Source organism: Anas acuta, chromosome 14 (genome assembly GCF_963932015.1).
Source record: "Anas acuta chromosome 14, bAnaAcu1.1, whole genome shotgun sequence".
NCBI classification, from domain to species: Eukaryota; Metazoa; Chordata; class Aves; order Anseriformes; family Anatidae; genus Anas; species Anas acuta.
Window position 1 is genome coordinate 9,563,174 of NC_088992.1, and position 26,968 is coordinate 9,590,141.

The 26,968-nt window shown below is 53.0% G+C and overlaps 1 protein-coding gene across 5 annotated transcripts in view; it reads left to right on the forward strand.

The window, feature by feature from the left end:
• Positions 1–1,874: 1,874 nt before the first annotated feature.
• Positions 1,875–26,968, forward strand: part of NSD1 (nuclear receptor binding SET domain protein 1) — a 60,794-nt gene continuing 35,700 nt past the window's right edge. The window contains exons 1-5 of one of the 5 annotated variants that reach the window (XM_068698294.1): positions 1,875–1,897; positions 3,304–3,998; positions 17,750–17,885; positions 20,815–20,987; positions 22,962–25,542. In XM_068698294.1, coding sequence (XP_068554395.1) covers positions 3,324–3,998; positions 17,750–17,885; positions 20,815–20,987; positions 22,962–25,542 — 3,565 coding nt within the window. In that variant the 5' untranslated portion in view covers positions 1,875–1,897; positions 3,304–3,323. Of the gene's footprint in view, positions 1,898–1,996; positions 2,106–2,247; positions 2,363–2,904; positions 3,059–3,303; positions 3,999–17,749; positions 17,886–20,814; positions 20,988–22,961; positions 25,543–26,968 lie in introns of those variants that run through there. The other 4 variants (XM_068698293.1, XM_068698295.1, XM_068698296.1 and 1 more) reach the window with 4 other exon arrangements.

The following is a 26,968-nucleotide window of genomic DNA, read 5'->3' on the forward strand; positions in this document are numbered from 1 at the left end:
ATGCGCCAACCCCGCGGCCCCGGCCCTTTGTGCTGGGCCCCGCGCTGCTCCCCGGGGCCATGATGCATCCACCGGCCCCCAGCCCACCCCGCTGTCCTCCACAGGAGCCTCTCCAGGCATCCCCTCGGGATCGGGCAGCCGCGGTTCAGCCGCCTGCTCCCGATGGCCGCTTGGCCTTGGTGGCGGTGCGGGGAGCCGATCGGGTGAAGCCGGCCACCGGGGAGGCCCCACCGGGGAGGCCGTACCACGGAGGCCGTACCGGGGAGGCCTCACCGTGCTCCCACCGGGCCCGCAGACAAAGCCCCGCAGGGTCGCAGCCCCTGCAGCACGCATCCGGGCGGCAGCGCCGCGGCCCCGGTGCCGTTTGGCAGCCCCACGGCCGGAAGAGAGGAGCCGGGAGGGGGCCGTGCTGCGGGGGCGGCGGCACGGAGGGAGCGGGATCGAGCCGTGGCGGTCCCGGCCCTGCTCCCCGTCATGGCAGTGGGGATGGGTTGGGTGCTGGGATTGTGAGTAGGGGGCTAGAGATGTGCCCCCAGCCATCGGGGTGCTGCTGCCTGGGGGTTTCAGCCCCTGCCCGGCAGCGTCCCATGGGGTGAGGCGGTGGCCGCGCTGCGTGGTTGTGAGCTCAGCCCCAGCACGTGGGGGGCACTGTGAGGTGCCCAGCCTGCGGCCCCAAATCTCCCCGGCCAACCAGTGCTATAACCAGCACGAGAGGAGACGGTGACAGCCAGGGGCCTGCACGCAGCCCCCATTTTGTGGGGACACCCCTCGGCCTCGTCCCCACACCACAGCAGCCCCCATTCACCAGGCGCCCCGGTGCTAGGGCAGGCTGCGTGGCTGCGGGTGCTCTCATCCTGCACCGAGCCCTGCCCGCCCCGGGGGTGTGTGTGTGGGGGGGTTCTAAATAAAACCTCCTGCTTCATTTCGGGACGGAAACGCACGTGACAGGTCTGAGCAGGAAGGAGGGAAAGTCGGTGCCTGGGCCCCGCGTGCCGAGGGTGCGGCTGCCGCGGGCTGGGCCGCCCCGAGGGAGCCGGGTGGCACCGGATCGCTCCCCGCCGGCACGGGCTGGGTGTCCGCATGGCACCACCGGGCATGGCGCGGGCACGGCTCCCACAGCGGCACCGAGGCCGGCCAAGCCCCATGGCAGCGGGCCGTCGGCGGTACAAACAACCACAAGCCGAGCCTCCGGCCGTGGCGCTTCCTGCCAAGTCACCCCACCCTCCGTGGGTGTGCGGCAGTGAGACCCAGTGTGGTGTCACGCCGAAGTGGGGACACCAGGATGGGGACCTCGGCGTGGCCCCGATGTTGACGGGGTGGCTGCAGCGGGACGGTGCCCACCGGGATGTGGGCGCTGCGGGGCGAACCGCGTGCCCGAGGGCCAGCAGCGAGCGTGGGCAGGGAGGTGGTGGGGCGTGAGGCCGGGTGCGAGGCCGTGCCGTGCCCGCGCTGTGGGTCAGGAGCCATTTGCTGTGGTTTATTCATGACAGGGCGCTCCACGCAGGGCGTTATTTACACCGGGGCATTATTTGCATTATTGGCCGCACTGGGCACCGATAGCGCCCGCAGGCTGCCGGTATCCCCGGTGCCCCCCTCGGGGAACCAACCCCCGAACGGCAACCCCCGGGCCAGCCGGGAGGGCACCGCACCCCCCCCCCCCCGCAGCCCCCAACCTCCCTCCGGGCACCCCGGGGGGGTGGCAGCCGGGCCCTGCCCCCCGGCGCTGCCCGGGGAACCCAGCCCCATCCCGGCGCTGCCCCCCGCCGGGCCGCTGCTCTCTCCCCCCCCCCCCCCGCACCCCCCCGTTGCCGGTGCGGCGGCGGCGTGGCGTGGCTCGGCGCCCGGCCCCGCTCCTCGCCGCTCGCGGTGGCGGAGACCCCGGCCCCGGCAGCAGGAGGTAGCGACGGAGCCGCCGCCGCTGCCCGCCCCGGGGGGGTGGTGGTGGTGGTGGATGCACGGGGAACCGGGGAGAGGGGGGGGGGGGGGCGCTCGGTGGCGGCGCTCGGAGGGCGGCGGGGAGCGAGGGAGCGGCGCTGCCCGCCCGGCATCGCGGAGCCGGCCGGGGACCCGCTAAGGCCGCGGCCTCCCGGCGGGGCGAGGCCCCGGTACGAGCCCGGTGGAACCGGGAGGTGGAGGGTGGGGGGGCTAGGGGGGGGGAGGCAGCGGGCGGGCGGGGAGCGGGGCGAGGCGGACAATAGCGGGGGGAAGGCGGTGGCGGAGCCCCGCGGCCCCCGGCCCGGTGTTGGTGCGGCCGCCCCGCGGAGGGTTGGGCTGCCGGGGTCGGGGCCGCAGGGCCCGGCCGCCTCCATTTTGTTGGCGCCCGCTCCGCCGCCGCTCCCCGCAGGACCGGGGTGGACCGGGGGTGGGTGCGGGTGTATGGGGGGGGGGGGGGAACCGGGGGCAGCGAGGCCCGCAGGTGAGGCACGACCGCAGCGCACGGGGCCGGGCCATACAACCGCAGCCCGGCCCGGCTCGGCTCGGCTCGGCTCGGGGCCGCCCGGTGCCCGCCGCCACCTAAGATGGAGGCGAGGGCGCGGGGCCGGCCGGGGGCCGCCATGTGCGCGGGGCCGGGCCGGGCCGTGCCGGGCCGCAGGTGGGAGCGGGGCCGGGCGGGCGGCCGCTGGCACCGGGCGGGCCGGGGGGGGGCAGCACTGAGCGCCCCCTCCCCTCCTCCCCCCCCCCATAGCCCCGGACCCGGGGGGGGGGGGGGCAGATGGGAGGGGGGGGGTCCGGGATGGGGAGGGGGGGGGGGACACGGGGGAAGGGGGGGGCACACGGGGGGGGGGGGGGGGACGCGGGCGCGCGCTGATTGGCCGCCGCCGCCCCCCCCCCCCCCCGGAGCGGGCGCGCGCGTGGGGCGCGCGCCGGCGGGATGGCGGCGGCGTCGGGAGCGCGCATGCGGGGGAGGGAGGTGGAGGAGGAGGAGGAGGAGGAGGAGGAGGAGGAGGAGGGAGGCGGCGGAGCGGCGCTGGCGGGGCCTGGCCGGGCCGGGTCGGCGCGTCTCCTCCCGATCGGCCCGCAGCGGGGGCAGGCGGCGAGCCGGCCGCGGCGGCCGCAGGTGAGCGCTGCCCGGCGGAGCGAGAAGGGCTGAGCAGAGCCGAGCCTCGCCTCGCCGAGCCGGGCCAAGCCGGGCCGGGCCGTGCCGAGCCGGGCCGCGGGCCTCGAGCCCGGGCCTAGCGCGGCGGAGGCCGGGCGGCCGCCTGCCTGCCCGCCCGCCGAGCCCAGCCGAGCCGAGCGGGCCCCGGGCGCGGCTGCCATTTTGTGTCGGCGGCCGGGGCTGACCCCATTGTGCTGTGCCCGCAGGTGGATGCCCGCCGCCCGGCATGGAGCAGGCCTGCGAAGTGAGCCGCCGCAGCTGCCTCGTCCCCTTCGGCACCTCGCTGGCGGCCGCCGAGCCCAAGGGCGGCCCGTTCGGCGAGGCCCGCGGCCCCGAGCCGCCCGCCATGCAGCTGGCGGCCGCCAAGCCCGTGTACGGCCAGGACCCGTCGTCCTGCTACATCCCGCTGCGCCGGCTGCAGGACCTGGCCTCCATGATCAACGCCGAGTACCTCGGCGGCGCCGCCGACGGCGCTGAGGCCCTGCCCGACCCCGGCTCGCCGCCCCCCCGCGGCCCCGGGGACCCGCCGGGAGGCGCCGACGGCCCCGGCCCGGCTGCAGACGGGGCCCCCCCGGCCTTCCCGTTGCTCCTCCCGGACGGGGAGGACGAGGAGGAGGAGGACGAGGAAGAGGAGGAGGAGGAGGAGGGGGAAGAAGGCGCCGAGACGCCGGAGGAGGAGGACGAGGAGGAGGAGGACGACGACGAAGAGGAGGAGGAGGACGAAGACGAGGAGGCCGCCGGCGGTGCCCGGGAGCGGGCCGCGGCGGAGCAGAGCCGTGCGGGGCCGCAGCGGGGCCCCGGCAGCCCGGAGCCGCCGCCCCGCCTGCAGCGAGCCGAGCTGCCGCTGCTGGACGGCGGGGGGGACAAACCCGAGCCTTCCGCCACGGCGGCCCTGCAGCTCGTAAGCACCGGGAGAGGGGGGGAGCGGGAGGAGAGGAAAAAGAAGAAGCAGCAGCAGCAGCAAAAGCAAAACGAGGAGGGAAGGGAGAGAGGGAGGCAGGCGGTAGGGGGGGAAGCCGGGGCTCCATTTTGCGGGGGCCGGCGCGGGCCCGCTGCTGGCAGCTGACATCTTCGGGCGGCCGCTGGCAGCCATCTTGCCGCGGGGACAGTTTTGACACCAGCGCGGCCGCCGGGCCCGGGCCGTGCCCCCCGTGTCACGGCCTCACCTTCACCGCGGGGCTCCGGGGCTGCCCCCCAGGACACCTCCCGGTGTTTTTTCCCCGTCGTTGACATCGGTGCTTGGCGGGAGCAGGATGCTCGCGAAGTTGTGCCAGAGGTTTTCTCTGTGTGTTTTTTTTTTTCGTCCCCGTTACCAGCTTGTTTCCTGGTGCGCATGATGATGTCAAGGAGAGGAGACCTTTCTCCTCTCTTAGCATCTCTTTTTTTTTTATTTTTTTTCCAGCTCTATCAGCCTGCGCTCTTTGTTTGGGTTAGCGCAAGTTGCCCAAGCTGCAGACTTTGCCGATTGCTAGGGAGGGGCTGTGGCATGGCCTCGCCTGGGAGGCCTTGCCCGTTATTCGGGCAGCTTTTTTTTTTTTTTTTTTTTTTTTTTTGGTTCTTTCTAATTTCGCCCTGCGCTCACAAATTCCATTAGCTGGTTTTCAGATGTGCTTAATGAGCAAAGCTGGTCCAGGCCTTAGAGTGCTGATGGTGGTTAGAGGCACATGACGCGTGTGTACAGCTCATTTTTGAATGCAAGCGCAACTTCTGACTGGTTTCATCGCTGAACTGGGGTTCATCAAGTTGAGGTTCAGCACTTATACATACATACCCTCTAAATATATTTAAGTTCATAAAGATCTTGAATATTTTTAAAACGTTTTGGTAAACTTAAGTGTCCGTACTCTGGGTTTAAAGCACTATTTGATGCTGAGATTTGGGAATCAACTCTCATGACAACGCTGACCTCTGAAACTGTTTCGCTCTTTCTCATTGCAGTATAGCCGCTGATGCCAGGCAGATGCTACTGGTGCATGCAGCATTTTGGGGAAAAAAAAACGCTCGCTTTCACTTGTGTTCATTTGGGAACCTGTGCGTTTCTGCTGTGAGAGATGCGGGACCACTTGTCACTGAGTGCCCATAGAAGGGCTGATTGCAGCCTGGTGCTGAAAGCAGCTGAGTTTGTTTAAGGCACTGCCAGGCTCAGCTCTGGCTCACGGATCCTTTTGCGTGTTTCTTCGGGAGAATTGTCTCCTTGTGGAGACCCCACCGCCGGTGCTGTGGGGTGAGAGGCTGCTGTCAGCGGGAGGTCTGTACGTAAACGGAGCCTTGTTTTTAAGAGTAAAGCGGGGATCTCAGCAGCCATGTGCTCAGTGATGCGGTTGTGGGAGGGTCTCACGTTGTAAACAGAAGCTCGCAGAGGTACTTTCACAACACTTGCTTATACTATCAGTGGCTTTTACTACGTGCACTGCAGAGCTGCAGCTTTGTGCAGCGAGAACACTTTTAGTGATTGAGCCTGTTATTTGAATACGCAATGAAGGGTTGACTTTTCAGGGAAGCTGCCATCCTGTCTGCCATAGTATGACATTAACCTCGCTGAATTGTTCTGCTGACTTTAAAACACAGCTGCATTCAGGGGGAAAAAAAAAGGCATAAAAAAGCAAAGCGTATTGGAGACAGCTTGGGATCCTTCTCTCCTTGAGCCTTGCATTCTTCTGTTGATAAGGCCGTGCAAGTTGTGCCAGCGCTCACCCATTTTAGCTCTGCTGTTCATGGGATGGGAAGCGCTAGAGATTTTTGTCTGTGCCAGGTTGCCAGTGAGATGGTTAAATCGTGTAATTGTTGAACATGACATGGCAGCTTGGAATAACCAGGCTTGCCCTAGGAACCCCATTCATGTAGGCATTTAATTCCCGTCTCATTTGTATTCGGGTAGCTCGAGTCAGCTGTCTTTGAGAGCCTGCTAAAACTTGAAAAAAAAAAAAACAACAAACAAAACCAAACAAACCTAACAACAAAATAAAAAACCAGGAGCTCTGCACTGCTATTTTTAGGGTGACTTGTCATAGCTGGGCTACTCTTTCAGATAATCCCATTTACCCAGCCCGACGTGGGTCTCCTGCACTTTCCAGCAGGACTTTGAGCTTTTATTTGCCAGGCTAAGGGCTCGGAGTGTGTGCCCACTGCTTCCTCGCTCCCTGTTTTGCCAGGAGGAAAGCCTGCCTTGCATCTCAGCCCTCTGAGCGCTGACATTCAGCTGCCCATCAGACCCTTGCAAGCTTTCGGGTTTGGCCGGATCGTTAGGAGCTTTGAAAAGGCTCATTTCCAAAATGTCAAGGGTGCTTCCAGCAGAAGGGCCAGCAGTTGGCTCGGCTTTTAGTGGGATGCAAAGGCCAGCATTCAGGCAGCGCCTGCGGGCAGGCTGGGTGGCAGGCAGGTATTGTTTTGCAGCGGGCTGTTAATAGCCCTGGCCTCTGGTTGCTCTGGGGTGGCAGCAGGCAGGGGACGGGGCGCCCAGGTAGCATTCAGGTGTAAAGTGGGCTGTGCATATGCCGAAGTTGTTGTAACTGCCACCTTAATCTCAGTTAAGCGTGGCTGAAACTCGCCTCCGAGCTGGCAGCAGCTACTGCCAGGTTTTGTGCTGGAGGGAAACAAATGGCAGCGGCCGTTATTGGGGCTATTGTTGGTGCTCCAGAAGTGACAATGCGGTGACTGCTGGCAGCTGATGGCGTGCTCCTTTCTGAACGTGGTGTTAATGTTGGGTCAGAGCCATTCAAATTGAAACCAGGGACTTTTTAAATTTTCTCTCCTTTATCAGCTTGAACTTGTCTTTAGCACTTCCCTGGCCTTTGGGAGTTGCAGGGGTCCTGGGACAGCCTTGTGCGGAGCTGGATGGGGACCGGGACCCAAAATCTGCCTGCTGGGGAGGGGGCGTGCAGCCACAGAGCAGCCCCCTGAGCGCTGCCCGTCCTGCGGGGACTTTGCTGCGGTACTGGAGCAGGTGGGCTTGCTCCTGGCACGCCTCTCGTGCTGGAGCAGTGCATTTTTAGCAAAGTTTGGGACCATATTACTTTGCTTTTGCTTTGCCAGTTGTTGATTTTTTTTAATTGCTACCCACAAAGTATGTCGGAGCCGTTTGGTTTGCAGAGCTGAGCACTTGAAAGCTGAGAGTTCTTGGATTTAAGTACGCTCGTGCTGCTCTTGTGCATATATCTGTGTTATGCAACGTGCAGGCTTGGGTTGTGTGTTCGCAGGCTGTTTGTCCCCAAAACCCTGGCGGCTTCAGGCTGTGGGGTGTTCAGAGCTTGGAGGGGGAACTCGCTCGGTGTCGCTTGTCGTTGTCATACAGGTGCTGGTGTTGTCCCGTTTCACTCTGGGAGTGTGATGCTCTTGTAATGGAAGCGGGGAAATGAGACCCAGGGAAATCAGGAGCCAGGGCCTTCATCGCTGGAGGTGGCTGCTTCCAGGGACTGGCTGCATGAAATGAGTGGGGGGTGCATGATGTGAGTAGGGCATGCATGTAGGGCCGCTGGGGGGTGATTTACCAGAACCACACCACATGCAACACGCGCAAGATGTTTAAAATACTGCAGGCTAGCAGAGTCATCTCCTTAAGCCTGGAATTAATCCATAGTAAACTTGCAACTTCTGTTGCAGCTGTGGGAAAGTTCTCCCGTTACAAAGTGTTTGTGTCCCTGTGTACGGGTTACTGAGGTTCTCCTTTATTGACAGGCTGCTCTAGCGCCCTTTCTCCCTTGGCTAGAAGTGAAGGAACCCCTGCCACATGATGCTTGCTGTTCCTGTAAACATTTCTGAAGGCATCTCCTACTGCGCTCTGTTGGTTTGTGGTACAGGTAACTGCTGCTAATGGTAGATCCCTGCGATAAAAGAGGCACTGCAGTAGTTCGAGCAGGGAACGTAAATTTCCTTGGGCAGTTGGCATCTTCCTGGTGGGGAAATCGATCCCGTTTGGCTGGCTGTGCCTCCAGCGAGCCTTGTCTGCAGCTGGAGAGGCCGGGTTCTCGCTGCAGCGCTGTCCCCGTGTGTCTGGCTTCACGCACCCCTCTGCCAATGCCACTGCACTGCTGGGAAGGATTTATTTCTTCTCAGAAAGCACGGAGCTGGATCTCACCTGGCTGCATGCTGGTCCCACGGGGCGAGGGCTCCCCTGCGCAGGGAGTCCGGGGAGTGTTTATTCCAGTATGTGGCCGTGATGGCTCTTTTTGTTTCGTTTGTGTCTGGTTTCTAATCGAATATTGGGTCCTGTTTGTGTGTGCGGTGTTACTGAAATAACCTGGCTTCTGTAGGAACCCGGGTGCTCTGGCTACCTCTAGTGTGATGTGCAGCCTGGGTGACAGATGCCTCCCCTGGTCTTACGGGGCTGTGCGGATCTCTAAAGCTGTGTGCAAATAGCAAGAGCAGAGGTGTTTTGGACACTTGAAGGTGTGGTTTCGCAGAATAAGATGTCAAAAGCCTCTCTCACTTCTGCTTTCTAAATTATTAAAAAAAAAAAAAAAAAAAAGCAGCTTAGGTAAGAGACTTGGTTCAGGCAATGTCCCAGTTAATGCGCTTTCTATAGTCATAAATAATCAGTCAAAACTTAGTTGAGTCTTTAGTTGTTGAAGTCGCTGCCAGAGGAGTGTAGGCTTCACCTGGCTGACTGGATTTTGGTTCTGTCCTGTACAAAGCGTGGTGTACATGGTGCATCCCTGCTGCCCCAGGGAAACATCCAGCAGCAGCACAGCTGCCTTCCACGGCTGCTTTTCCGAGCACGGGCTGCCTCATCTTGGTATTGACGTGCTGCTGACTTCTAGACAAGTGTGTCTCCCAGACCTTGAACTCTTCTGTAAGGTTTTGTGCTGTCAGGGCACGATGATGCCGGCTCTGTTCGTCTAAACCCCTGCTGGAACTAGCGGTGGTGGCTGGGTTTGGGTCTCTTACCACAGTTCTTGACCCCAGGGCAAAATATTCCTGTTGTGCTTGGAGCCTCGGGTTTGTTGATTGCCTCGTGCACGTACAGCAGCTTCTGCAGACCTTGGTGCTTCCCACCTCCAGAAGTGGGGTTAAACTGTGCAGCATGTACAGATGATTAGTTTTTTAATTTCCCCGTGTTAACTGAACGAATCTGTAGCTCACTGAAGAGATGTCAACTCTGAACGTGACTATAATAAGCTACTTGAGCCCCATGAAAAGAAGGGATATTTTCTGAATGATTACTGAGACAGTGCATCTTAAAAAGTCTTTATTAACTCAAAAATTCGTGTTTTAACTTCCATTGCATATTCTAAGCAACAACTTCTGTTTCTCTCGTCCACGATGGACAACTTCTTGTGATTAGCCACTTTCTTTTTTTCTCTTTTTTTTTTTTTTTTCTTTTTAAGTCAGTTGCTTTTGCGTTTGGGAGGTCGCAGGGACTAGAAACACATGTAGAACGAAATTCAAAATCCAGGGGGGGAACGTCCTGGAAGAATTTTTCTAAAATAAATACCAAGTTAATGTCACTTCTGATACCAGGAAAAAATGACATATGTTTTGTTCTGTCTGCACGGAGCCATCTGTGCTGCGCAGTGCGGTCTTTGCTTAGTGAAATGAGAGTTAAATCCTTTCTGGTGGTGAAGGCATTGCCAGCATTTCCAAGTTAATGGGTGGAAAAGGTCTGTAAGAGAGTCTGCTTTGAATTAGAGCAGCAGTTTTCAACCTCTATTGATTTGTCCACCCCTGAACACTTCCCAGGTGCCGACTCTTGCGTGGAGAGCTCAGACCTACCCGCAGCAGCCCCGCTGTCTTTTACGCAGCTCCATGGCATCGCGGTATTTTTCTGCAGACGGCTGAGCAGCAGAACCCACTGTGAGTGTTTGTGGCACCGAATTTGGTGCCGAGCAAAACCTGAGAGGGGCCACGTGGCTGCTGGGTGCTCGCTGAGGGCTGCACCGTGCCCTGGTGAAATATTTACCGGGAGCTGTAAATGTGCACGGTGCCCCGCATGCTGCTCTGGTCAGCAGCTATGAGGTGTGGTGGTGCCATCCAAAATGTGTTGGGGTTTTTCGGCTGCTCCGCAGGGCCCTGACCAGCAGGTTCCCAGTGGGGCAGGGTCAGAGGTGCTGCCGTGCACCGGAGGCAGAGGCTGGTGCCTCTCTGCTCGTTGTTTTTATCGAATTAGGATGCTGGTCCTTTGTGGCTGCCCACAGGGGCTTCTGCAGCAGCAGCTGGATGTCCCACAGAGGTGATGCTGCCTTGGGGTGCAACACTCTCGTGTGCGTCCCAAAGCTCTGGTGAGTCCGGGAGTAACCCCAGAGAGATGGGAAAGCATCCACTAAAGCTGACACGTTGCCATTAAGATCGCATCAAGCTTTCCCTCACCCACATCTTTAGGACCTATGGCAAAAATAACTAGGAGCAGAGTCCTGCGGTGCCATCTCCTGCCCAGCAGTTGCAGGTGAGCTGCCCTGGCCAGAAGGCTTTCGCTTGCATCTCTAGCACAGCACGAGCTGCATCTCTACCGATTTAACCACAGGCTCTGGTTATGGCCAGAGCTGCCTGTGCCCTACAGATGAGTGGCAGGGCCTTTTAGTGCCATGGGGTTGGCACTGCTTCGAAGTGTGTGGTGCCACAGGGCAGGCAGTTCTCCTGGGGACACAGCTGGTGCTGGGAGCTGTGGGAGCAGGCAGCCAGCCTGTGGTCCTGGGGGCTCCTTCCAGGCCCCCCCGTGCTCCCCAAGCCGCCAGCAGTTGGGGTGTCAGCCCCAGGAGGCAGCTGCTGGTCCCCGAGCAGGGCTTTTGGTGTTGGTTCTCGCAGGGAGCTTGTCCTGAGGGCTACAGGTGGTGTCAGGCAGTCGTGAGCACACATTGACACTGCTCTGGTCTTGAGGAAAAACAAACAGTTTTATTGGTAATAAAACAGAGTCATTCCTGTTAGCTTTCGGGCACCTGTTGGGAGCCCTGTGCTGGGGACCAACATTTCCCGTGTAAGCGTGCGGGATTGTTTTATTGTGCGTGCACAACCAGCAGAGTGGAGCTGTAGAGAGCAGCCCAACACGGTGTGACGTACTCATTAAAGAATGTTGTTATTTTTTTTTTAAACTAAATGGAGAATAATTCCTTGCACAGCAGGGTCTCAGGACACTGTCAATCTCCAGCTTTTCCCAGCTCCGTCAGGGCCCTCGCTGCTGAGCACCCAGCGAGGCTCTGGTCCCGGGTCCTCCCTGAAGCTTCCACGCTCGTTTTGTTCAGCAAGAGTGTATTAATGACATTAATTAATATGCTCCCACTATTAGTGGAGAGATAGAAACCTGCCGGTTGCCTAACACACGAGGGCGAGGAGCAGGCTGATTATCTCCTGTTAATAGTTCCTGTGCCTGCCCTGGTGCTGGTTTGTTTGGTTTTCCCAAACACCTGCTCAGACACTTGCTGTTCTGGGCAATGCCCTGACCGCCCACAGGTTAATTAGCAGCAGGGAAACAAATCAGATTTCTCTCGGTTTGTTGGCTGGCCTCAGTATGAACGCGAATACGTGAGAAGCTGGATCACAGTGTAAGGGGTAAGGAGCTTCTCCGAAGTGTAGGTCTGTAGGACGCTGGCTGAAGCACCAACCTTGGGGCACGAGCCAGAGTGCGAGCATCAAGAAATGAGTAAACACAAGTTTGTCGCACTGCTGGGGTGCAAAACTTTTGAAACTTCAGCAAAAGCAGGTGGAACTTGAAAAGTTTGATGTGAGCATAGCATTTTTTTGTTTGTTTGGAGAAATGCTTCAATGGTTTGCGCGCTGGGCACCTGCTGGCCTTGAGGAGGTGGCAGCTTTGTGTAAGTCACATTTTCGGACTGTGGATAACAAATTGGGATTTTGTTCCTCCTCCTCCTGTGGGCAAGTCGTGATTTCTGCGGGAAATGACACTTGAAAGCCCTAGTTGGATGTTGCTTTTAAAGAAGACCCTGGAATTATATTAAAACCCCAAAATGGGGGTAGTTCCACGGTTAGTGTAACCCAAGCTCCCAGTTTTTAGCTGTTAAGGCTCTAATTCACTCCTTGCATTGTGTACGTGCTGTTCTCTGGGCCTGCTTCCTTCTGGTTACAGCCTGTCATGAAGCTCACACTCTATTTACATACACAGATGAGAATAACCAAGTTTAACGTTTGCACCATTTGAATCTGGCTTTCATTTCATGGATTTTGAAACCTAATTTCTGAAAAGGAACGTTGCATTTACTGGACGTCTTGCTTGTAAACAGTCTGACAGTATAACCAAACACAAAAATAAGGCTGAAAAGAGGGCAGATCTGATGACCTGGTTTCAGTTTGTGTATTTTTTTTTTCTAGTTCACTGATAGAAGAAAGTATTTGTCGATAATGACTTCTTTGTGAGACTTCACGAGGCTCTGGTAATGCCTGCAGTTCCTCCCTTTCTTGAAACAGTGCGGGTAGAAGAAGCCAAATTTAAAGAGAACTCAGTTTATCCTTTAAAACGTATGCAGATAAGCAAGTGTGAGTGTTCCCAGGAGTAACTTTTCTTCTGCTTCAGGCTCCTGGCAGTGGTTTGAAATCTCCATGTCTGGGTTTTTCTCCACTGCGTAACCCGGGTGAGTCTGTGCCCCTTCCCTCCCTCTTCCCCCCTTCTCCCTCCAGTCTTGCTGTCAGACCCATTTCTGGTTACCACGATGCTGAAGTGTCACAGCTTTGTATCGCACTGCCATTCTGTTCAAATCGTGAAAATGATTAAACCATTAACAAAGTGGTGAAACAGAGATGCTGTCACCCCGTCATCTGTCTGAGCCTTGGTGTTCTCACAGCACTGTGCTCTTCAGTTAAATCCCTACATTTACATCTCCTGAACTCGAAACGGTTGCTTCAGGATGGATGAACTACCCAATGCAATGCAATCAGCTCTCTTTATTTTAACCTTTTACGGCAGTTTGTACGTGAATTTGTACAATTTGCATTTGCAGGCTGCCACTCTGGGCAGGGGTACTACAGGCTGGCCAAAGACGTGCACAGGCACACAGATCCCAGCCGTCTGGCTGGGATCATAACCCCCGCTGCATTTTCAGCTAGTGAATATTTAATTAGCGAGTATTGAACACTTCTTTGTGGTGATGGTCCCAGATAAGAGGCGGCATACTTTTTCGGGCATGAATGTAGGTCAGGTGCCGTTGCCCTCGCCGCTGTGCTGGAGCCGGAGGGGGCTGGCACAGCGCGGTCGGGGCACGTGCCCTGCACGCTCCCTGCATGCTCCCCTTGGCCCCGTGTGGTGCTGTGAGGTTGATCTGCACCCATCCTACCCCCAGCCATCCTACCCCGAGCAGCACCACGCTCTGCCCGTGCCTTTCCAGCAGTCCTCTCATTTCCTCGTTCAGGTCAGAGCTTGCCATAAAGCGACGTGCTGGTCTGATTGCCCCGGCGAGGGCGGTGATGGTTTCACCATACAGGTGTTGTGGTTTGTGTGTTGTTTTTTTTTTTTTCACTCCCTCGGCTGGGCTCAGCCCTTTCCCGAGCTGGGTGAGCCCCGTGAGCGCTCTGACAGCCCAGCTCTACCTGCGCCAGCATCCCCGCTCCCACCTGGGAAGGCTTCACAGCCCGTGTGCTTTGTAGTGCCACTTTGTACTGAGGAAACTCTGACCTCTTTTTGCTCGGTTTCAAATGCTTCCTGAGCTGCGAAGTAGATATAATTCATTTTTCTTTCCATGTTCTGCTTTTTAACAGATTTGGGTTTGATTTCAGAAAAGCTTAGTTAAAAAGCAAGAATCTCCTAATGCGAATTCATTTTTCGGCTTCATCACAAGCAGCTATTAATTACCATTCTTGACTTTTTTCCTTACTTTTTGTTCTTAATCTCATCTCCTCCTTATCTTTCTCATGCAACATATTCACATACAAAGATTATTTCCCAAGTCCCGGCGTCTTCCATTCTATCTGTATTCATTCATTTCTCGGTGCACGAGTGCTGGAGCTGAAAGGTAGAGAACAGGGAGAGGATTGCTCAGGGATGGGAGAGCAGAAGGGAGCCCAGGAGAAGGGCAGTGGTAGAAGTCTTATTTTTGACTGTCTCTGACTGTGAGGAGGAGTCACCGTGTACCAGCTGCGGTCCCGGTTAGAGGATCTGGAGCCCACGGGGATAGCAGCTGGGCAGAGCAGGACACAAGGACAAAGCTGAGCTCAGATGGCTGAGATTTTAAGGCAAAGCCGAGCATCTTTGCTGTAAGTTAACTCAATGATTGTAAAAGTAAGGAACAGAATATTGGCCTGAGCTTGCCTGGAGGGAAGCACCAACTTGTGAAAGCTCCCAAGCTCTTTCTTGCAGTGCTTCCAGGCTGGTTCTGGAGGTGCTTTAACAGCAGGTTTGTGCCCCAGGTGCTGCCCCTCTTTAGTGAGGGCAGAAGGTGGGGAAAGGGCAGGATTTGGGGATTGCCGTGTCCTCGGTGTGGCACACGGGATGCCAGCTATGGGCTGGCTGTGGTCCAGGCAGCCCCAGGGACCTTCATGTGCCCCAGGTTTGTTTGGTTGGCAGCTCTTGGCTGGGTCAGCGCCAGCGGGGTACCTGGGGTGGGTTGGCAGTAGGTGAACTTGTCATTTCCTCCTCTTCAGGAAAAAAAAAAACTCGTATCACTGAGGTTTAAAGGAAAAAAGCTGGGTGCTGGCCCTCCCCAGGGCTTCCAGCCCCACCTGGAAGGGGGTAGGGAGCTTTCCTGTGATAGTTTGCAAGCACTGCCAGCCTGTGGGTGTGCTCGGGGTGTTTTGTGCCCCCACTCCAGCGAGGTGAGTGGATTTAGGTGAGTGGATTCACGTGTGGCAGCTCGAGGTGGCGCAGCCGGAGCGCTGATCGGCCAGGCTTGATTTTTGTCACTATTTAATGATGTGGGTATTTGAGAGGGAGGAGGATTGCTGAGAGACAGTCGAGGGCTTATTGTATGTGTACGATAATAAAGCCATTTAGACGGGTGAGCTTTCTTTGCTTGATGCTTGTTACATATTTGTCTTGCGATGCTGCTCTCACGAAATCCTGCCGTAAGCTGGCGCTCGGCTTCGCTCCGTGACTTCCAAAGGCTGCTGTGTTCTGTGTGACACTGATTCAGGAGGTGGCTGTTGAAGCAAAAGGATTTGTGTCCTGCTGCTGAGCCTTGCTTGTGTCCCTTCCTCAGGGATCGGTGCTTGTTTGGGGTCCTGGCTGGCAGGGAGGGCTTGGTTAGAAAAACAGCCGCAAGATGGGTTCTTGGTCTCGCCAAAAATAGCACAGAGCGCTCTGAAATACCGCCGATAATCTAGAGTTTAGGCTATGGCTCGTCTCGGTTGAGCAGCAAATGAACTCCAGGCAGCTGATAACAAGGCAGCAGTGGTTCCTCGCAGTACAGACTGTGCTCACAGGTGGGGTTGGGGCTGTTTTGGGCACTGAAGGCCCCCAAAGGAGGAATCTCTGCAGGACCTACCCGCTGTGTGGTGCCTCGCTCAGTTTTGCTGTTCTTTAAACATTTAAACGTTTCATGGCTCTGTGCAATAACATTCAGTGCCCTGGCCGCATACGGGGACTGCATCTGAAGTTTGGCATTTTGGTGCTGTGTTCAGAAACGTGGGGCTCTCCCTGCTTCACGTCAGTCATCGTTGCTGCAGGGCCGAAGCTTTTGCAGTCAGGATTTATTCAGTTAGACCTTAGCACAGTAAATGCAAATACTAGGAAAGAAATTTGTTGTATTCTGACCTGAGAAATAAATGCTTTGGGGCTGCAATTATGGATCACACAGCAGAGATGAAGCGAAAAGATTGATTGTACCTGGAAATGATGATAACTGCTGCTCCTAGAGATGGGAAAAGTAATGCAAGGCAGCGAACCCTTCTGTGCCCACTGCTGGGGCCTTTGTGGTGCTTAATGCTGAGGCATGAGAATAGGGGACAGGAGCCCAGCTGAAAGCTTGCTGAGTGCTCGGGAGGAGAGTTAACTGTCCGAGCATTGTCTGGGTGCTTTGGGGAAAGGCACCTTTCCAGGAGGCTGTGTGTGGCATTAGGGTGACAAAGGGCTGATTGAAATGCAGACTCGCCTCTGGGCAGGGGCTGTGGGTGTCGCTCAGGTGAATCAGTGAATGACTTGGGCAAATCCCCGGCACAGCTTTACTGCTTGTCCCGCTGACTCTGCTGGGGTTACAGATTTCAGGATGCACGAGCATTGTGTGCAAGGTTTGAGGTGCATTCAGTGACGATATTTGTGCTTCCCTTAAGACCTGGGGTTGAAAAATGCGTAAATAGCTGGGTAAATGTTTACAAGAAGAGCACATAAACTGAAAAGAAAAAAAAAAAACACACAAGCACACAGGTTTTGCATCTCCAAAAAGCACCCACGATTAAGGTGCTAGCCTTGCTGGCACCTTTGCTTTGAGGATGTGTGTGCAGAAAGCTCCCCTCTGTGGTGTGGGGCAATGAAATGATGTGCGGAGCAAGGGGGTCTCAGCAGCCCCTGCCCCGTGCTTGTTCACGTTGCCTCCCTGAGCTCTTGCTCAGAAATAAGTTATTGCACGGCTTTTGCTGGCTGAGTGAGAAGAATTCCAGCAATGTGGTCTGTAACGTAATTACCTGCCTTTTTTTTCCGTGTAACAGAGGGGTTTATCCTTTTGTAGTCTCTATAACCACGTGAAGAAATCCCGTAAAGCTCGACCTGAGGTGGGATCTAGCTTTGATTAGATCTGTTGGGTTTTACTCTCCGGGCTGTTGAACTGTGAATTGCGAGAGGCGTGCCTCAAAGGGTAGCGAGCAGAGGGAAAAAGCCAAGTGAGAAGGTGTGTGTTTATGCCATGACAGCTCTAATGGGGAGCACATTGCTGGTGCTTACTGGCAGGAATACCTGCAGCACCGCTCAGAGCTCTTAAAAAGCCAAAACCATCTGGGACGGGTCACCGGCAAGTGCTGGTAAACAGGCGGGGTGCCTCTCGCAGGCACGGGGCTCCCGTATCACCCGAAAAGCTCTTGCACCCCGTCTGGCTCGATTCATCAGGATGTGTGCGAGCTCCTGAGTCCTTGTCCCAGCACAGGTCCCTCCGTCGTGTTTCACAGAGGAGAGGTGGCTGCAGGTCTGCTCCCTAGCCCTGCTGTGCCACGTTTGGGGCAGAGCAAGAGCCTTTCTGGTCGCACAAATCAAAAATTAGAACATAAGCTGCTTTTTCTGTTTGTACTTGCCCTTGGTTTCAGCTGGTTTTATGATGAAGGGTTTTCCTGAGCATCTGTAAGAAGAAAGACAGTCATTAGCTTGTACGTACCGACTCGTTCTTTCTTTTTTTTTCCCCCTCCCTGCTGATAGATTCCTTATTTGCTGTTCTCATCACCTCCTTCCAGGCAGGAATATTTCATTGTCTCTTATTACTTTTTCTGTACACTGCAACCTTTGAAACGAACAAATTGGTGTTAGTGAAGTCATCGGCGCGAGTTGTGGCTCGAGGTATTTACCTGCTCAAATGGATGCAGTTGAGTGCAGTCGTTTACCAGAGGTCACATACCATACTGGGGAAAAAAAAAAAAAAGATAAAACCAACCCTCGTTTATTGTTTCACCCTTTCAGAAGGATGAGGAGAGCGATCGTGTTCTTTGAAGGTGTAGGAGCCACTAAGTAAAATCAGGACTTGCTTTTTTAATGTAAATGTCTCTGGTGGCCAGATGTAATCTGCGCACAGGGGGGAGGCAAATCTCTTTAAAAGCATCTGGAGCTTTAGTGATTTCTTGTGTTCTGGTTTTTCCCCAAAGATCCGAGCCAAGAAGAAACCTACTCCAGTGAAGTATGAAGTTGGGGATCTTGTTTGGGCCAAGTTCAACAGACGCCCATGGTGGCCATGCACAATTTGTCATGACCCAGTGCTGGACTGTCACTCAAAAATGAAAGGTACTGTATCTGCTCAGACACAAAGTGGAGGAGTTCTTTGTTAATGGGGGAAAAAAAAAAAAGCTGGCCCTTGAAAGATGTGAAGAAATAGATTGTAGGGTGGAAGAGCTGGGTCTGTAAGGCAGACCTAGACCAGGGAGGTGATGGGGGAAGAAGGGGCTGAAGCTGGTGGAAGGCACAGGCAGCTGCTGGAGCTGTTGGCTTTGGTTTCCAGGGCATGAGAAGGATGTGTGGCCAGGGTGAGTGCAGGGCAGTGCAGCCTCTTGAAAGAGAGATGCATAGAGAGGTGAATCAGAGAGGTGAGGGCAGCGGATGGAAAGGGTGGGCAAACAGAGCTGGGTACGCTGGAGTGGTGAGGACACAGAGTCAGCCAGGCTTGGGAAGGGGAGGCAGGAGAGGCTGTGAAGTGGTGTGTGGGGTCAAAGAGTGGAGCTGCTGAATGCCTGAAGGTGTGATGTGAGTGTGTGGGAGGAAGTGAATATTTTCTTGGCCTTGTTTGGCACGGGGAAGCAGGGGGCTGTTTATGGGGAACTATCGGAAAAATCTGGTGATGGAACCACATATGTGAATGTTTAGGGCATAGTGTGTTAGGCTAGGAGCTGAGTGCGAGGGGAAGGGATGGAGGGAAATAAGACAGAGCTGCATGTGCCTGAACACAGGGAAGAAGAGGGTAGAGTCAGGAAGGAACGGGGTCTCACACGGTCAGGACAGAAGCACAGATAAGTCATCGAGAACAGGAGGAAAGTGATGGTTTGGACATTGCAGTTTAGTTGAAAGCTCTCACGTTGCTTTTAGGATTATACTAGCTGCCATGGGGGAGACTGCCACAAATGGAAAGGTTATTTATTCTGGGTTTTCCCTTCTGGTTCGTTTTGTTCTGCGGGTAACCAGAAACCCCTTGAAATGGTGTTGTCTGTCACTGACAGCTCTGTGGCCCTCACCAGCCAAAGAACCACGTGCTGAGAGTGAGGAGACTTTTATTCTGGTGACCACGGGCTCAGAGCCACCTACTATCTCTCTAGAGACATGAAGTGGCCTTTTCTACATTGTGCTCACAAGTGTGGTTGCTGTAGTGTTACTTGCTATTTCTCCACCTTCCTCTTCCTCCTTTGGGAGGCATTCATCTGGTTCTGGGTAATCCTGAACGTGCAGATTTAAATAGTCCCTTCTGAGCTCTCAAATTCCTGTCAAAGATGGTGTCTGAATCCATCCCCATTGTCCTCTGTCCCCCACCCCCAATGAAATTATGGACAGGATTTAATTTATATAGCTGTCCAGCAACCCCCTCAGCCTGTGTATGGCAATTTCTAATAAAGGAAGGAAACATGCTATTAACAAATTCCAGCAAGATGCAATCTCCAGCTACACGAGAGACTCTCCCGTCATGTTTTATCCATGTTCACATCAAGAGAACTCTGGGGAAAAGTGCATTTTCCAGTTGTGGTTTCATGTAATCTATTCATCTCTCCTCCCCGAGGGGAGGAATGGCAGAGCAGGTGGATCCGAACTCTGCTGTTTTGGGGCAAAAGGAGCTGCCAGGGCTCTGCGAGCACCATAGGAAGCACAGTCCTCCTGCCTCAGCTCTCTCCCGTTGTCATGGGAACCAGCCCTTCAAAACAAGGCAGGTTGCTTCAAACTCATCACTTGTGCAGAAAGCTCTTCTCTTGGTTCGAGGCACGGTATTTCGCTTCCAGCACTTCCCCTTTCTCAGCAAGCTGAACGATGTAGAGATTTTTGGAGCTGGAAAACCGAGGCTCAGTGGCTTGAGTCCCATTCCTGTAGATGGGATGGACTACATCTGTCATCTCTGTCCTCGGATCGATTTTTTTTTTCCCCCAGTCAGCATTTGTCATCCTCTGTATGTTCTTGGTCAGAAGCTTAATTTTGGCATCGCTGAACACCAGGCTGCTGGTGCTGCGTTGGCGCTCCTGGAAGAGGCAGCACAAACAAAGCGGGCTGCAGAGTTTAGGCTACGTGTTCAGGCAGCGAAGGTATTCCCAGGACAGCAGGAAACACTCCGCAGTGAAATGCAGGGAAAAGTTTATATCCCTCGTTCAAGCCTCGTTTGCTTTGTTCTGATGCCTGTAGCCTGTCCTTTTTTTTTGCCAGCATACCTAATTCTGGTTCTGTTCTGAAGTGTATCGTGCCTGTTCAGCGCTCTTGCACAGAAAACGTCTTTGAAAAATCCTCAAGTGGTTGTGATTGTGCTCTCAAGATTTTCTTCTCTTGATCCGCACCTTAGTGCCCACGGTGTTGAAATACTCGTCACAACTGGCGCTTTGTCCCCACGCACCCACTCCACGTGGAGTGTGTGTGCGTGTCTGTGGCTGACTTAATGCTGCTCTTCGTATTTCATGTCCAGAAGAAGGGTTTGTTAACAAAGCGTTGAGCAAGATGGGGTGTGTTGTGCTGGGGGAGGTATGACCTGCGTGAGCAAATCCTCTCCAAAAGGATCTTATTTCTGGGTATTGCGGGTGCACCGTTGTCTTTTCCTGATGGTCAGATAGACTGGGCTGTTTAATTATTAATTGGTGGAGAAGCACGAGGAAATGGCTTGCTTAGTATGTTACCTCTCTCAAGGAAAAGCAAAACAGAAACACAAAACAACCTTTGGCTATTTTTCAGAATTGTTTTACAGTCAATCTCTGTAGTTGTCGCTCTAGGGAGACAGATATTTTAGACCTGTTATTCACTGTAATAAAAAAAATACGCAGAAATGCAGAGTAGCAACAGAGAAAATAGACAGCAGGGCTCGTCGGGGTCTCCCCAAGTTCTGACTGGGAATTGCTAGAGCCAGCATTCAGGTGGGAATGTTATTAAGCAGAAGGTGTGGAAAAATGTTTGATTGCTGCTGATTTCTGTGATTCTTGTTGTGCATCTTTATTCTGTTATGTGCAAGGGGTTAATTCTGTTAAATTGTCCAAAATAGTTTCCAATCGGAGACCATACCGAGAGTACTATGTGGATGCCTTAGGAGAACCTTCCGAGAAAGCCTGGGTGGCTGGCAAAGCCATTGTCCTCTTTGAAGGAAGACACCAGTTCGAAGAGCTGCCTATTCTGCGGAGGAGAGGAAAGCAGAAAGAAAAAGGCTACAAACATAAGGTGAAAGATCCGTTTTCTCTAACACGATTTTGATTCCTCGAATGTGCACGATGAAAAGTAGTCCTTTGTGCCTGCAGGTGTACTTTGACAGCTTGCTTTTGTGGCAGGGACTGCAGCAACGGGGCCAGGGAAGAAGTGATTCTCTGCATCTGCCTAACAAGCGTGGTTTATAAGCTGCTGGGAGTCTCTGGGCCCCCTTTTATGTTTATGTCCGGGTGTGCCCACTGCTTTTGTGGCCCTGCAGAGCTCTGAGAGGCAGAGGAGTCAGGTCCCTGTCAGTACGAGAGCTGTAGCAGCGCAGCCCTCTCCTGATGCCAATTACAGTGCGCTTTTAAAGAACTTCCTGTGCTCTCGGGCAGCCTCTTTTGGCTGATCTGGAGTCGAGCTGGAGTTGCATACTTGAGTGAGATTACTGACTGAGATAAAGCGGGGGGGGTTTAGTCCCGCTTCGACAATTCTCATTATAGAAACCTGGGAGGACTTACCGTGTCACTTGGAAAAAATTGTCAGCGAGCCCATGGGAATGGATTTTGGGGCTCATTGCATCATCTCCATTTCCAAACATAACAGCCCTGAGCAGCTGTAGCCAGCACAATGTAATGTGACACACAAGTCTGGTCTGCGTCTTTAGCATCGTGGCTGCAGAAATTAGCTTTTTGGAATTGCTGAAATGAAGTAAACAGGCTACATGTTACAGTGAGAGAGCAGGTAGTTGTACTAGGCAATGGTGTCTGTTGTGGGTTTAGGGTTTTGGTTTTTTTTTTTTTTTTTTTTTTGAAGAGATTTATTAGCAGTTATGTACTTAACCCGTGGTAGTGCAAAGCCATTGGATTAAATGTGCTCTTGCAGATGTGAGCTCCCTGAGTGTAAGGCTTTCTTTTGTTCCGAGGGTATGCTCAGTAACTTCTCTAACAACTTTGCTACCCCTATTTCCACCTCCCTCATCTAACAACTCATTATGTGCTCCAAAGTAACATTTTTGGTGCTAGGAATTAAAATGTTTCGAGGCTAGAATCTCACCCTGTATGTAAATTGTAGCAGCAGCGTGGCTGTAACTGAAGGAACTGAATCAGAGCATTTTGCTGCTTTGCTACTGGGCCCTGTAAAACTCTTTTTTTTTTTTTTTTTTTTTTTTTAAATCTGCTAAGATAATAATTTATTGCTGTTTTTTTCTTTTTAAGGAAAAAAGTATCAAATTTGAGATGTTCCTCCTGCCATGGGATAGGTTTTGATTTTTAGGAGCAGTTGTGAAGCATTTGGTGTTCTGTTGTGCAGCCAAGAACAACATGTGCAGATAAGAATCAGAATAAAAAAAGTTTCTTGTTTTTAGATGTTAGCAGAGGTTCCTGTCCAGTATGCTGAGGCTTTTTTCTAAGGGTAGAGTTGAAGCTGGGAGAATTACGGATAAAGGATATGTTGAATCTGTTAGATTATATTTTAGGTGTATGTGTCTGGGTCTTATGCTTGTAGCAAGGTGAGTTCGTGGAGAAGGAAGACTGAATCGTGCTCTGAGTTCAAGGGATGCAGGAACAATCAAGAACAAGAAAAGCAAACGTGTCTGTTCAGATATTCTGAGAAAATGATTTTACAGTTGCATTGTGAGGCCTGTGGGCTGTTGCTTTGCATTTCTGTCAGGGATCCATACCATACGCATTCCCTCTGCCTACTGGTGTTTTTGGGATGTGGTGCAACGCCAGGGTGTTTGGTCCCTGGGAGACCAGTGCTTGCAGTTCTGCTATTTTGGGAATGCACAAAAATTTTTATTGGGCTTGGGAAGAGCGTGGGGTCTTTACCTGGGAGGAGTGTTTTGTGTCCTCGAGACACAGTCTCTGGGAATCCATGTTAATTGTCTTAAAGAAGCAAAATGCAGGACTGTCACTCTGTTCTGCGCCTTGTCTATCTCACTTTTATCCTGTTGGTTATCCCCTCATTTTTTTTCTTTTTTCTTTTTTTTTTGTCTCCTCCAACTTTAAGGTTCCCCAGAGATTTATGGCTAAATGGGAAGTCAGTGTTGGACAGGCAGAAGACATTCTTCTCGGGGGGCCAGAGGATCAAAAGTGCAGCCAGAACTCCAGCGAGCTGGACAGCGAGAAGGAAGTGCAGTCGGAATACTATGCCAATGGCCCTGGAGCCGAAAAGGACAGGCAGCTGAATGGCTGTTTTAAATCCTTGGCGTTTGACTCGAGACACTCAGCCAGTGAAAAAGGAAAATTGCACATTAAGCCACACGTGAAAAAGAGCTCTGACAGCAGAAAGAGGACTAGAGTAAAAAAGAATAGCATGAGAGGAGAAGCTTCCAAGGGAGAAATCAAAGAAAAAATGCCAGAGAGCATAGTTAAAAACATGATGGTTGGGGACCTACCAGATAAACACGCATCTCATGAACTTCGCCGGATTGCAAACAGCCTAACGGCATCCAATAGTGCCAGGGAAAACCATTTGCTCTCCTCCTTTGGAGAAAGACATTTTGAAAAGATGACTTTGAAACCAGACTACGAGAACTGTAAAAGCGGTGCTCTGAAGAACACACTCCAAGGGGATTTGTTTTCCAGCGCATCTTTGGAGAGAGAGAAGAGTTCCCTGGGCATTCTGTGCAGTTCCAAGTTACAAATACACTATTCTGCGTCTGAGGCTGGCATTGAGAAAAAGCAAACGGAGTCAGATTCATCCTCTTCCCTCTCGGATGGTGGGAACAGCGATGTGGATACCATGGACCAAAGTTCAGAGAGAGCCTCTAGCACTCTTGAAGTCAGTGATTCTTCAGATAAGATGGAGAAGGAATTTCCTATGACGTCAAGTGGAAACATTAAGCTTTCTATGTATTTTTCTCAGAAGAGCAACAGAAGGGCCAGGAAGAAGTCGTACAGAGATCGCAAACCTCTGGGAGGTTCAGCAACCAGCAGGCTTGATGCTGAATTTGCACATGGGGAGCTTGAAGGAGGCTCCTCTGATGCTGAGATGTCATTGACAACTCTTGAGCGCTCTTCAGATGTGAGAAATGACAATCTTTCCCTAGCAAACAAACACACTACTCCCCAAAGTGTTTCCAAGGACAACTCCTGGTCTGCTGTTGCAAATCAAACAACCTTAAAACCGAAAAGCGTGAAATTGCCCCGGATCAGGAGTATCAAATGCAAACATAAAGAAAAAGGTTCTGGGTTGGAGCCTTCTCTTGCAGAAGAGGAGGGTGGCATGAAGCGCTGCTCTTCTGATACCAAAGGTTTCTCTGGCCTTCAGAAAGATTCTCTTCTGAGAAGTGGAAAAGTCGATGGTCAGAAACTGTTAAACAACGTGCACGAGAAACCCAGGGATTCTGCTGAAATAGAAACGGCCGTGGTGAAACACGTCTTGTCGGAGCTGAAGGAGCTCTCTTACCGGTCCATGAATGATGATGCGAGTGACTCTGGCACTCCAAAGGCCACAGTCCCTTTACTTTTCTCTTCCGCCTCTGGTCACGGTCGTTTGCCCATTGAGCCAAATTACAGATTCAGCACCTTGTTAATGATGTTGAAGGATATTCACGACAGTAAGGCAAAAGAGCAGCAGCTGATGACTGGTCAGAACATAGTCCCGTATCGAAATACCAGCACAGCCGATGGTTCTGGAAGCAATTCTGCGAGTGGTCTGACATCCTTGTCTATTGTAGGTCCCCCGTATAAAATAGAAAAAAATGGAGATTGTGTCCAGGAAACGGTCAATGCGAACTCCAGTATAAGCAACTCCTCATTTTCACGCAATCCTCCAGCCAAGTTAACAGGGATTGGTACTAGTAAGAGGGAGCCTGCGAATACTGCTGTTTCTGGGACAAATGGCACAAATTGCGTGTCCAAACGCAACTGTTCAAAATCTAAGCAGTCATCAAAGCTTGGAGATAAGACAGTTTCAAACAGAAAGGACTTTAAACCAGGAGGGCCAAGTAAGTTGTTAAGTCGGTTATCCAGAGATTCAGGAGAACATGCATTCCGCGTTCACGGTTCGGTTACCAGTCCTCTAGGTAATGAAGCAGAAGATACTGGGAGGAAAGAGTCTGTTGATTTAACAGAACATTCAACTGATGAAGACTCTGCTTGTTTATCTGATGACAATTTAGGTCGTATTGGAAGGAGACCTGAAGCTGGTAGAAATACTGAGAGCTGCACTTCTGCTGAAAATGGGGAGAGTCCAGACTTGGATTCAGAGGCAAATAGTGAGAGCTCTCTTGGTGATGAGGCTAATGAGATAAATCATGTAGCACCCAAAAAGCGATGGCAGCGTTTTAACCAAAGCAGTGCTAGATCTAATAAGCACATCAGTAGATCTAGGGAACAAGGAAACTTGGCGAGTGCCTTTGGCCTGAATTCTCATGGCTTTTCACTGAAGGGAAATGAGTGCTTGGGACGTAGGCATTCCCCTCATTCAAAGGTGCTTGAGGGAGACCTAACAGGTCAGGACTATGAGAATCGTTTAGACTTAGTTGAGAAACGTTTGAATGTATGTGGTAAGCCAAACAACAGTGTGATGGACTCAGAAACAGAGCTTGGCAACTTTGCTCCCCAGTCTGAATTCTCTGCACAAGGTAAGGGAGCTGGACTTGCGCCAGAGTGTGTATTTATGCATTTTATAATTTTTCATTTAAAGCATAAGATGCAGATTTTTGGGCTGTTTGACAACATGGAGGCGTGTATATATCTGTGAGCTGAAGAACAAGTGTTGTGTTGTTTTTGGGTTCTCTGTCAGCACGGAGAACAAAGAAGCTGGTGTGACTTTAGGATTTTGCTTAGCTTTTGGTTAGAAAACTTGCATATTTAACAAATGATTAGTTCCTGTACAGTGAAAGATAAAACATTGATCTTTCCAAACTAAGGATTTTTATCCTTTAACTTAACACCTTCATACTGTTTCCCTTAGTCACGTGCTTGGTCTTAGCTGGATAAATAGCTCTAGAAAGTTATAGGAAATAGATCATAAAAAGATCTCTCTCCTTCCCCCTTTTTTTAACTTCATGCTGTTTGACTTAGGACAAGTCAAAGAGACTATGTCTATAGTATTTCATCAAGACAATGTCTTGTTTATTTTTATTTCAATGTGAGGTTTATTAGTTGCTAATAATGAATCGGGGAACTGCACAGATTTCCTAATTCACAACATTTGTGGGGCTGCCTGAGGGATAAAAATAAAAGGGAGAAGATAGGATGGGAAAGTTGCCAGGGAGTCTGGGAGGAGGTGGCTCTGGAATATGGCATGTGGAAGTAAGGCAGCCTCGTCCAAAGGGAGGTCAGCTCGGAAGAAGGATGCTTCACGGCACCACAGCCCTGTCTCTCCCACAGGGATCTGGGTGAATTTCTTATGGATAGCTAAGGTTGGAGGGGGAAAAAGAAAGAGGGGCTCATAGGGTGTGCTGCACTGGGTAAAAGTTGTGTTTTGAAACCACAGCAAGCTGAATCGCTCACTGCCTGCTCTGGCTGTGTGTTTTTGAGGACTGAAACCCTCCCAGAGGCAGCGCAGAGCTGAGCTTTGTGCTGGGATGGGGCTTTGTGGAGAGGCCAGGCCGCAGCCTGAAGCGAGCTCCTGCTTTATGCAAAGACACCACTGGATTCTCTTGGCTTCCTGATGGTTTTGTCATTGAAGCATCCCAGCACCTTGCTAAGCAAGGTGAAGGTAAAAGTCTGCAGAGAGAGCTAGGGAGGAGCTGACACGAGGCGGCAGTGCCGGGAGAACCGATGGCAGTAGACCCATGGGGCAGGCCTGGAGGAGGAGGCCGGAGAGCAGTGCAGGGACGGCGTGTGGGCCTGGGATTGCTTGCAGAAGTGGCAGATCAGCAGCTGTAGTGTAATCTGGTTCCCCTGCCCTCGGTAGCACACCAGCCTCAAAGCACACCTGAAGTTTTCCTCCAGAAATGTGCAGTAAGGAGGCGCTGGAGCCTCTGTGCGTGAGGAGCTGTCAGGGCTGCTGCGGTGTCTCCAGTGCGGGATGGGCAGGGAGTGGGTGAGTGCTGGAAAAGG